The sequence below is a fragment of the Caretta caretta genome, chromosome 5 (assembly GCF_965140235.1).
Source record: "Caretta caretta isolate rCarCar2 chromosome 5, rCarCar1.hap1, whole genome shotgun sequence".
NCBI classification, from domain to species: domain Eukaryota; kingdom Metazoa; phylum Chordata; order Testudines; family Cheloniidae; genus Caretta; species Caretta caretta.
The window spans coordinates 96,393,606-96,405,886 of record NC_134210.1 but is presented as its reverse complement, the minus strand read 5'-3'; the positions used below and the strand labels follow the sequence as shown (position 1 = coordinate 96,405,886).

At 42.7% G+C, this 12,281-nt stretch overlaps 1 protein-coding gene across 7 annotated transcripts in view; it reads left to right on the top strand.

The window, feature by feature from the left end:
- The window catches only part of VPS13A (vacuolar protein sorting 13 homolog A), a 315,178-nt gene that overhangs the window by 147,711 nt on the left and 155,186 nt on the right, over nt 1-12,281 (top strand). For all 7 annotated transcript variants that reach the window (XM_075128708.1, XM_075128710.1, XM_075128707.1 and 4 more), the window contains exons 41-42: nt 3,296-3,652; nt 10,668-10,769. In XM_075128708.1, the coding sequence (XP_074984809.1) occupies nt 3,296-3,652; nt 10,668-10,769 (459 nt within the window). The remainder of the gene's footprint in view (nt 1-3,295; nt 3,653-10,667; nt 10,770-12,281) is intronic.

Here is a 12,281-nt window from a genome sequence, read left to right as displayed (position 1 = left end):
CAGTTCCCCCTGAGTCAGGGGTTTTTGTCAGTCTCATTGCAGGCCTTGGCCCTGTTGGAGAGTCTTTTCCACTCACCACCTGATCTGTTCCCTGGACGCTCAGCTTCTTCTTTATGTTTATGGGATTCCACAGCCATACTGCTTGAAGCTGGGCAGTGGTTCGGGGCGGCCTCTCTAGCCCATCACTCTCCCTTCTGGTTCCCATTCCAGGGGCCGGTCCTCCTGAATCTATGCTTTTCTGTAATTCTCTTCTCCCAGCTCTCTGCTCTTTCTCCCCCCTGAGTTTTATCATATTAAGGAGGTAGCAAGCTGATTTAACACCTGGCCTCCATTCTTCTGCTAGTCTGCTGTTCCCCTGAATATCTGTGTGTTTTGTTTTGAAAAGGCCATTCCATGGATTTAGGGGTTGGCTAGGCCCAGGTTCCACTACCGTTTGAAAAAGAGAGATCACCCTGTTACAGCACAGTACTTCCAAGTGAACATATCACAGTTTGAGAATATCTGTAGTAGTGGCAAAAACCTCAATTCTGTGAAAGCAGGCATAAGAACATTATTGTAATCCTAAGTGGACAGCTGTAGTCTGAGCTTAAAACCCTGTTGCAAAATCACGATGTGTTGTAAAGCTGCTTGAAATTTCATTTTGAAATATGCCAAAAGTTCTTTTCAGAATTGAGTTTGACACTGTTTCATGACATCACAAACAAGAAGATGTTCTTATCTAGAAAAGATGATAAAATGTTTCAATCAATTCTAAGTAGCAGCTTCCTTTAATAAGTTGTAAAATAAAATAAAAATAGAAAATATAACATCAGTAGTTGAAATAATGACATGTCAGCGGTACTAGTTCATATTAGGTAAAACTAATGTAAAAATGAAATAAAACATTCTGAAACAATTTCGGAATTCAGAAACATGCTTGTTTTCAAATTTTTTTGGTAATCATCAAAACAGACTCACTTTTCTGAAATATTTCAGTTTGAACAAAAATGGTATTTTTAATAATAAAAAATGTCCATTTTTTGTGAAAATATGTTCTAAGACCTTGTTATTACAGTACCATAAACACAGGGTCCTCTAAATCACTCTTGGGTCATCATCTGGTTTCTTGGTGTTACTTACCTGACAAAACAAGCAAACTGACTCATTTGTCCAACCTGGAACATTTCAGTGGTTTCTAAGGCCCTTGAATCTCCTCTTTGGACTTCCATTTCACTCTAGTATCTATCAGTCAAAACCCTGTTTTCTGCTGGTCGTTATTTCACCTCAAAGAGCCACTGAGATCTCCGTCTTAGACAAGCCCTACTCTGTTTTCCACAGTGTTTGTCATCCTCATTCCCGTACTTTTCTTGACAAATGTAAATGTAACTTTCCACGCTTCCCAAGAGATTGTTGTCTTCCTTTTGTCTGAGTTCTCAATGCCATAAGAAAAAAATGGTGGAATAAAAGGGACACTAGAAAAGTGGTTGAGACTTACTTGAATCAAATTTAGAAAATCATGTTTTTCTTAACTTGGATATCTGAAATGTTTCTTTTATTAAGCTATCTGTAATAGTGCAAAAATGCTAGTAAATGCAGCAACTTACATGGCATTGTGAAGGCCAGTTTCAGAGGGGATAAAAACTCATTCAAAATGCTCCACTCCAGTTTTATGGGATGGGCAGTACTGGCCAGCACAAAAGAAATATGCAAGGCTCTACTTAGTCTTTGTTCAAAGCCTTTTTTAAGTACTACAGGTATGATCTGTTTTTTCTTCTACAGAAGTATCTCTTTGCAGGAAATAATAGTCCCAAAGTAAACTACATAAGCATTCGCAAAAAGAAAAGGAGTACTTGTGGCACCTTAGAGACTAACCAATTTATTTGAGCATGAGCTTTCGTGAGCTACAGCTCACTTCATCGGATGCATACCGTGGAAACTGCAGCAGACTTTATATACACACAGAGAATATGAAACAATACCTCCTCCCACCCCACTGTCCTGCTGGTAATAGCTTATCTAAAGTGATCATCAGGTTGGGCCATTTCCAGCACAAATCCAGGTTTTCTCACCCTCCACCCCCCCACACATATTCACTCTCCTGCTGGTGATAGCCCATCCAAAGTGACAACTCTTTACACAATGTGCATAATAATCAAGTTGGGCCATTTCCTGCACAAATCCAGGTTCTCTCACCCCCTCACCCCCCTCCCAAAAACCACACACACAAACTCACTATCCTGCTGGTAATAGCTCATCCAAAGTGACTACTCTCCCTATGCACATTGTAGGGAGAGTGGTCACTTTGGATGAGCTATTACCAGCAGGATAGTGAGTTTGTGTGTGTAGTTTTTGGGAGGGGGGTGAGGGGGTGAGAGAACCTGGATTTGTGCAGGAAATGGCCCAACTTGATTATCATGCACATTGTGTAAAGAGTTGTCATTTTGGATGGGCTATCACCAGCAGGAGAGTGAATTTGTGTGGGGGGGTGGAGGGTGAGAAAACCTGGATTTGTGCTGGAAATGGCCCAACCTGATGATCACTTTAGATAAGCTATTACCAGCAGGACAGTGGGGTGGGAGGAGGTATTGTTTCATATTCTCTGTGTGTATATAAAGTCTGCTGCAGTTTCCACGGTATGCATCCGATGAAGTGAGCTGTAGCTCACGAAAGCTCATGCTCAAATAAATTGGTTAGTCTCTAAGGTGCCACAAGTACTCCTTTTCTTTTTGCGAATACAGACTAACATGGCTGTTACTCTGATACATAAGCATTGTCATTCAGAAAGGGGAAACTCATTTTCTGTCATCTATAACTGTTTTTTTCCCTCTTGATTATTTCTCCATAGTGCTCACTACGTTCCATTTAGAAATGGGAAAAAGGTATGGAAGATTTGTTACTTGTTTAATTATTTTCTGGATTTGAACTCTCCTCCAGTCTGCCACATCTCTGAAGCTTGTACACAGTCATGTTGTTTTGAGGTTACTAGCTAGAGATTCAAATCTTACACAGATTTGAAAGCTGTTCTGGAAGGCAGACAGAAGGGGCATGGCTTAACCCCAGAGCAAGTCTAAACTGTCTCTAGTGTATGCAGAGAGAGAAATAAAGCATATGAATGCTAAAATGAGTGGGAGTCAGTCCCAAAAAGGAAACAACCAGGTGCTGCAACAAATATTCATTATAATTTTGAAACTGAAAGCAGTAACTAGTCAGTTCAAGAGATTACTTGAAAAAGTGGTTATTGATACTCTGTATACCCAGTTCCACATTTTTCCATATACCCAACAGCACTGAATAATCAATTTTTTTCCCCTCGTAGGTTTCACCCATTATCATAAATACAGTGATTACGATTACATCGGCACTTTCTCCAACTACAGAGACTTCGGAAGAAGAGATTACTCCAATTCCTCCAGACCTGTGGGATAAGAAAGATATAAAAAATTTAAAAATGTGGTTTCTTGAAAAGTCAAATGGAAATGAAAATAAAAATACAGCAACTGAGTTGGTTCTCACGGGGGAGACATTAAATATGAGAATTGAATCAGTGATTGTAACTCTTGAAGCTGGAGTTGGTCACAGAACGGTACCTATGCTTTTAGCAAAGTCGTCGTTTTCCGGAGAAGTCAAAAATTGGAGTACGCTCATCAACCTCCGTTCCCAGCTTGAACTGGAGGTAAGGCTATAATATAATGCCACTTTTCCCAAAAGCAGTTGCAATAAAGATTATGAAACTGACTTGTTACGTAGACAAGACTTATGAAAGAAACTTTTGACAAGTAAAGGTGATACTTCTATCTAACCGTTAAACTTCGGGGGGAGAGGGGGAAGAGTGCCTTGTGGAGCACAACCTTCCATTGTTCGCTGTGTGCAGGGTCCCTTGTACTTCACTGCAACAACCCTAAGTTATGGAGCAACAATCCCTAAATTACCTGACAATGTTAGTTTAGTCTATCACAAAGTTACTACCCTTCATTCCCAACTTCCTTACACTACACGCAATTGTGACACATAATTTAAAATACTTATTGACATAAAATTCATCAGTTATTTTAGATAGTAACTATATTTGAGCATGGATTTTTTTGTTATGTTTGTTTGCTTTCCTGCAATTCCTATAGATCCAACCAAGATCAGTTCCCTATTCTGCCACGCACTGTACAAACATAGATGATCCATACCTTGAAAAGTTTATAATATAATGCCCCACTCTGGCAAATAATGCCCATGCTGAACTTCATAATTGTGAGTAGTCCCACTAAAGTCAAGTTAGTGTTTGTGGGATGGGGACATGCATAGACAGGATAGACATATAATGGGAGAAAGAGATGTAGAGTACAATTTTCTAAAGTTCCTAAGTCTCACTGAAAATCAGTGGGACTTGATTTAGTGTCCTAATTCACTTTTAAAAATGGGATTTAGGACCAGAATGTTAAAGATATTTAGGCACCTAAAAATTCAGATAGATGTGTTTGGGATTTTCAGAGGTGCTTAGATATGTAACTCCCATTAATTTCAGCAGGAGGTAACCATCAGTGCTTTTTTGAAAACCCCACTGGGTGCCTGTGTCCATCTGTAGGCATGTAAATACTTAAAAATATCTCACCCTTAGTACTTTGAAAAACTTTACTCATGACCTACAAGCAGAGTAGTTTGCAAATGCTACATTAGTACGGTAGATGCTTGTTGGCAGCAACATCTTGAAAGAGCACCTGCTGCTTATGAGCAACTTTTCCCCTGTAAACATTCTCCTTACTGTGAATCGTCAACACTCCCCATAATAGCAACAACCACTTATGAGCAACCAAAAGAAAACTGATATGTTGCTGCCAGCCAATCTGCAGTGTGGGGGAGAATCCAGAGTAAAAACTGTAGAAAACAGTCTCTCATCATTATCTCAAGGTCCCTGTTGAAATAGCTTATGTAGCTGCTTCAGTCTCTGACCCCCAAGCTGGCTCTGCCCTCCACTTTCTGCAGCCTAGCATCTCCCACAATTCTGGATCTCTGGGCTGCTCGTGGAGATAGGTCAGTGTTTTGGTGCTGCACACACTGGCCATGTGCCCTCTGCTTCTCCTTGCCACCAGATTCTCTGTGTTCACAGCAGTGGACGGTGGTTTCTGTTGCTCCCACTCTTCTCCTTTTTTAGTTTTTCTGACCAATTTTTGGGTAAGGAGAGCAGTGTTGTGCCTCTTCAGCATTCCTACTCCTACCTGGGTCATTTAACTCTTTGGGGCTGTAACTTACCCTAAGTGTTGGCAGCAGTGTCTCTCTGCCAGATGCTCTGTCTCTATACAGTCGTGGCAGAGCAGCCAAGAAAGCACTGGGTCAAATCACTGCTCTATTTGTGAGGCAGCCTTCCCAGGCTTGGCAGATGGTGAGTTGTGCCCAGCCTTCTGTCCCTAACTCTGCTATATCCCAAGGCTGTGAGTTGGATAGGCAGGTGGAGTTCCCTACCCACCATGGCAGCCATGACTCCAACAGAAAAAATGGACAGGGTCCCCAGTGCAGAGCAGGGAGAGGCTCTAAAAGTGAGGAAGACTCTGACTACTTGACTGAGGGGATAAGTCCCAGAGGACCCCTGCAGAACAAAGAGGGGAGATTTGTGAGGCCCACAAGTCTCCCCTCCCCTCTTCTAAAGTCTTAAAGTGGGTCTTGAGCATCCTGGGGAAAGAAGTCGGGCTTCTAATCAGCCCCCTCCCAAAGGGAATGGGACCTAGTGGGTGAGAGTTCAGAGACAGACATCTTTCAGTCCCAGAAATCCTGGAATTCCAACCATTCTGGACTTTCTCCAAGAAGACATAGACAAAGGCTTCAGCCAGTACCATTGTGCATCAGGTCTCTGCTCGTACTCGTTGGCTATTGGCAGAATCTTCTGGCTTCCTGGCACAGGTAACAAGATTCCTTCCAACTCTTCCCACTTCCAACTCAGGCCACTCTTCCCAAAACGGGACCTTTGGCTCGTTTTGAGGGCTCTGACAAGCCATCTCTTCAAGCCTCTGACTTTAGTGTTGGCTTTTAATTTATCCATTAAGACTTGTTTCTTAGTAGTTGTCAAGTCTGTCAAGTGAGTGTCAGAGCCTTACAGCACATTCTATGAGGACAAGGTGATGTTCAAAGCACCGGAATCCTTTCTTCCTAAGGTAAATTTCTCCTTTCATAATTCTCGAGTGGTTGTGCTTTCTTCATTCTGTCTAAATCCGTAACGTCCAACTGAAAATATGAGGCATGTCTTTAAATGTCAGAAGAGTGCTGAAAATCTTAGACATACAGGATCTACAAGATCAGACTCCTTATTTGTGTCTTTCCACCCAAAATGCCAGGGATTCAGAACTTTCACATTCTTCATTGCTAGGCATATTAAACTATGTATTGTGTAAGCCAACAAGGCATCAGGGTGTCCTTTACCATAAGAGATCAAGACGTTCCATGAGATCCCTTGAAATTTTGTGGGTAAAATGAGCAGGTGTGTCCATTTCAGAAAGTTGCAAAGCGACTAGGTAGTCAACAGCTAACTGACATACCAAGATACAATCCAGGTTAATGAGTAGCTGTGTCACCCCTCCCCTGTAACATGGGGTGTCCTTTATTATGCCTTGCTTCAGCCTCCAACCTGGACTGCTCACAAACAGCCTCTAGGATGTTAGTCATTCCCAGCTATGTCTGTGTGTGTGTGTGCTGCAGCCATCTGGCTAACCCGGGGCTCTTACCAGCCTTGATCATGATGCAGGGTAACCCCAACACGCTTCCAGTCCCAAATTTCCCTCCCAGAAAAATGTCTTTTGCTGCTCAGCCCTCTACTGGACAGTACAAATACAAAGTCCATTATTCCTTTAAGGAAATAATATGCACAGAACTTGTTACTCCAAATGAAGTTACCCAGACACTTCAGTTTGAACACATGGGATTAAATAAAACAAGTTGAACTACAAAGAGGGAGATTTTAAGTGAGTACAAGCAATGAGGCATAACCCAGAAATGGTTACAAGAAAAAGTATTTACTGATGCCTAACTTAACAAACTACATTAGTTTCAAAGCAGAGTTTCCTCACCACATGCTTTCAGCAGTTTTAGTGATCAAACTTCTTAGGTCAGGACCCCTTCTCTTAGTATCCCAACTATTGCTTTCTTTGTCGCTGTCAATGCGATGGGTGGGTGGGTGGGGTGCCTTACGTGTTAGTCTATCCTTTTTATATTTTCAGTCCCCCTCTTGAAAAACATATCCCTCTGAGAATCAGGAGCAGAGAGACTGTGTGGAAGGATATTTCTGATTTTTTTTTCACCTGTTTGAGCTTCCTTTGTCTTCACTTCCTGCTTGATGACTCCATTTGCTGCTTAAATGCAAACTAAGCAAAGCACACATTCCTTTGTTTAGGACAAATCTGTTTGCCAGTTTCTGTTTGGGCAGGGCTGTGGGGTTTGGAACTTGCTGTTATCATCATACAGGATAATCTTATAATTTCACACACAATGTTGCCACAGATACTTGGCCAGAACAATATTGACCAGCAAATTGAGTTTTCAAAGGACACCTTACAAGGCATACTTTTTACAGAAATTATTACATTAGGGCTTAGGGTGTGTATTCAGGGGTGTATTCCATCACCCGAACCCTTTGTTAAGCACTATAAGATGGCCTCCTTTGTCAGAAAGGCACTGTAGGTAGTGGCCCAGAACTAATAGACTTTTCAGCAAGCTCACAAAAAGGAGGATGTTACTTTTGTTTCATAACTCTCCCTACATCTGTTCACTGCTCACCACTTCACAGATATCCAGAACTGTGGGAGACTCTGGGCTGCAGACCAGAAAATTTCTCACTGATAGTTTCCTTTCAGCTAGCAACTCCTACAATTCTACCCACCCTTAGTGGCTTAGAAGCCAAGGATGAGATCTGAAGTAGATTCGTTAACATATGACTGTCTACTTTGGTCTAATGTATGTAGTTATTTCATTATCTTGAGTTATTCTCAAACTGTACAACTTGCATAACATCATCCAGCAGCAGACTGGATTGTAAGGGGAATGGCCAGATCATGTGTTGCCCAAATGCTGATCTGCCTCGTGAGCTGCAGAAAGAGGAGGGCATCCCAGACATCCAGAAATTTGGGAGATGTTATTAGCAGAAAGGAAATTAGTAAGAATTTTCCATTCTGCTTTCTAGGGGAGCAGTGGGGGTACATGTGGCCACATTCCCCTTCAGAGGGATTGAGGGGGGTTCCCCTGCTCTGTTCTTGATCTAGAATGTATTGGATGTGGGGTAGCCTGGCTGCATCTCATCACTAAGGCTATGATTTTGTCACAGGGGTCACGGAATCCATGACTTCCAGAGACTTCTGTGACTTCAACCCACGGTGGCTGGGAGCTGCAGGGTACACCCACCTCCTGAGACAGTGGGGGCCCATGGCGCTCCGGGCAGCAGAGAGCCCCGCAGCTCCTGGCCGTGGTGGGGGGCCTCACCATTCCCGGCCGCCACTGGTGGCCCCAAAGCTCCGAGCTGCCTCTGGGAGGCACTGGGAGCTCCGAGCAGCAGTAGAGGACCCCATAGCTCCAGGCTGCCTCTGTCTCCGGTGGTGGGGGCCCTGGGAGCACCAAGCAGCAGTGGGTGGCCCCGCAACTCCTGGCCACCATAGGCAGTGGAGACCCCGCACAGCGGGCCCCTGTCATCTGCCAGTGGCTGTGGGTGGCAGAGGAACCCCACTGCTCCGAACTGTGGGTGGCGGGGGCCCCAAGAGCTCCAAGCCCTCACAGATGGTGGGGGCCCCCAGAGCTCTGAGCCTGGGTCCCTGCAGCTGCCCAGCCGCCGCAGGTGGTGTGGGGACTCCACAGCTCCCCAGTTTGTCATGGATACTTTTAGTAAAAGTCATGGACAGGTCATGGGCTTCTGTGAATTTTTCTTTATTGCCCATGACCTGTCTGTGACTTTTACTAAAAATATCCGTGACAAAATCTTAGCCTTACTCATCACATCCCCTTATCACCATTATATGGTGCTTCTGAAGGTTGACCAGGTAATGTGGTATCAATTTAAACTTAATTCATGTTTTCAGGTTTATCTTCACAACCATAAGGGCTGGAAACATGTTAGTCTGCTTGCGTCAAATGTTTTTTATCAGGAGTATAATGTAAAACACTTATACAATTATCTCCTGTATGTTTACATTAGACATTGACATTTTGGTATAATATTCGTTCTTGAGATTTGTACCTATGTCTTATAACACTTTCATTCACCTTTCTTTCCTCAATCATCAGCCCACATGGATAGACTTCCTTTGAGACTTAAGGGGAAACTTGGACTAATGTGGGCTGCTAATAGATTAAATAGGGAGTACTGTGTATAGCGACTAGAGCAGGAAACTGGATACCAGAGCTGGGGACTAGGCTTTGTCATTGACTTGCTAAGTAAATATAGCTAAATATCTCTGTCTGTGAGAGTCGATTTACCTAAATGTAAACTAGGGATGATGCTACTAATCTGACTCACAGGATGGTTGTGAGAATTAATGTTTAATGGGGTGTTTTGAGATCGTCAGATGAGAGCAGATATATATTCAAAGTACTGTGTGTAGTTTACTGTTGCATCCTAAGCTATAAATGAAATGTGTTTTCTGCTGCATGAATTTTCTGCTGCATGAATCGTTCCTCTTCTGGGTGTATGGGGAGGGCATGTGAATGCCTGCAAAATTGCTTAAATCCAAGAGGCTAAAATATATTCCACAAACTGAATCCATCGTCTGGAGAAGAAGAGCCCTTGCTCCATGTACCCAGTATTCAGCCCTGCTAATTGTGTTGTGCACTGAGCTCAAGATTTGGCCCTATACAAAGAATAAAAGTGGAAAGTATGACCAACTTCCAAAAACACAAAACACTTCTTGCATTAAAGACAGATAATGAATGTTTTCCCAGTGTTATAATTCCACATAAGCAATTATAATAGTTTCCAGATGAATGTAGCATAATTATGACTAGGATAGGAAATGGTCCCTAAGACAATATCTCTTAAGACATTACACATTATGAAAGACTGTGAGAACCCCTGAGTTAGAGAATTGCTAATGGGATACAGAACTTTTCACTCTAGGCCACTTATTCATATTTAGAATTGGAAAAGTAAGTAGAAAATAAAATCTGTTGCCATAAGGTGGTGGTTTAATAACCTGTATGAAATAGGTTGGTATTTTAGTCCAGCTTATACTGGACGTGTATCCACATCCCAGTGGTTCTATTGGCATGCTTCTCAAAGACACCAAAGGTAGAAACAGCTATGTAGAGAGAACTTACCCCGATGGTTCTTATTGATTAAAATTGACACACATTTATGTGGAATTGGGTCATGGGGAAGTTTGTGCTGCTGCCTTATGGGCCGTGCTTGCTTTATGTTGTATAAGTAAAAGATTTTTGTCTCTAGTTCCCTTTATAGTCAGATTCTAGTATCCTGGCCTCCATGAAATCAGTGACAAAACTCCTATTGACTCCACTGAGGCCAGGATGTCAGTCCCATTGTTTTTTCATGTTTTATTTTAGTTTTACTTAAAGATTTTTTATATTCTAATATAATGAAAACAAGCAACGTGTTATAATGTCTTATTTTGAAGTTTCTGTTTGAGTCTATAGAGCATCTTTTATTATTTGCTGTTGGTTCTAAGGTGTATCTTTTCTTAATTCAGTACTCTGATGATTTTATATTTTTTTAGGTGCATTATTATAATGAGATGTTTGGTGTGTGGGAACCTTTGCTTGAACCACTAGAAATTGAAAAGAGTGATGAATTCAAACCATGGACTCTTGGAATCAAGGTATATTTTCAGAAGTGTAAACTGAAACTATTAACATACAAATCTACATTTTAAATAACTTTTGGGTTGAAACATGAACTGGTAGAGCAAGGCTGTTTGAACTTAAAGTTAATACTCTGTTCAGTCATGTATGCCAAGGGAATAGAATGCAGGGTAGGCCACAAGGTTCATATAACTCTAACTATTGTGACAGGGTCAGGCCAGATGGCAAAAGGAGAGTAATAGAAGGCAGATATATTAGCCCCGGGCTAAGTAGGTCCCTTTTCCCTGGGTAAGGTAACAGGGAAGGTTCCAGAACAATCTGGAACCTTCTGGAGACGATTAAGACAGGTTGATTAGAACACCTGCAGCCAATCAAGAAGCTGCTAGAATCAATTAAGGCAGGCTAATCAGGGCTCCTGGGTTTTAAAAAGGAGCTCACTTCAGTTTGTGGTGTGCCTGTGAGGAGCTGGGAGCAAGAGGCGCTAGGAGCTGAGAGTGAGAAAGCATACTGTTGTAGGACTGAGGAGTAGAAGCATTATCAGACACCAGGAGGAAGGTCCTATGGTGAGGATAAAGAAGGTGTTGGGAGGAGGCCTTGGGGAAGTAGCCCAGGGAGTTGTAGCTGTCGCACAGCTGTTCCAGGAGGCACTCTAGACACGGGGCTCTGGGCTGGAACCCAGAGTAGAGGGTAGGCCTGGGTTCCCCCTAAACCTGCCAACTCCTGGTCAGACACAGGAGGAGTTGACCTGGACTGTGGGTTCACGAAAACGGCCAAACTAAGGGCTGCTGTGAAGCTCCAAGGCGAGCAAATCCACCAATAAGCGCAAGACCCACCGAGGTAGAGGAGGAACTTTGTCACACTATGTATATTGGCTAAAAGTGAGTGCGGTTAGAAGTTGATTGACCACACTTTTTTCCCCTCTTTGCATTCTTATATCTAGAGCATGTACAAACATGATTAACTTAGAGACAGAAACTGTTCACGGAATGCAGCATAGTGATTAGTCTACAGTGACTACTCACTTGCCAAAGTATATATTTAAAACTTCATTTTTAAATTGAATACAAAAACTGAAATTGAAAAAGAAAAGATGTTTTCTTCTTCACATTGATTAAACCAACCGTTGTTCTTTGAGTAGACGCAGCCTCATATTTCATTTAGGTGTGTGTGCCCAGAGTGCCGGAGCCAGAGAATTTGCCTAGCAGTATGCATAGAGGGGCGGAGCTTGTGCCTTGTGACCGCAGCCCTTCCCCTGGCTCTGAGGTGGTACCGCCCTGACCCCTCCTCGGTTCCTTCTTATCACCTGTGGCTGGAGTTGGAGATCTGTGTGGTTTTCAACCTCACAATCGTCTATTCAGTGAGGTTTTTTTCTAGTTCTACATAGTTCATGAGTACCCCAGTATAGTGGTAGTTGTAGTTTGTCTCCTAATGATGCCCTCACCCAGATTTAAACATTGTCTGTGGTGTGGGTGGGGCAAACCCTACTAACTATCCCTACACACGGTGCTTGTTGTGTCTAGCTGAAGCCC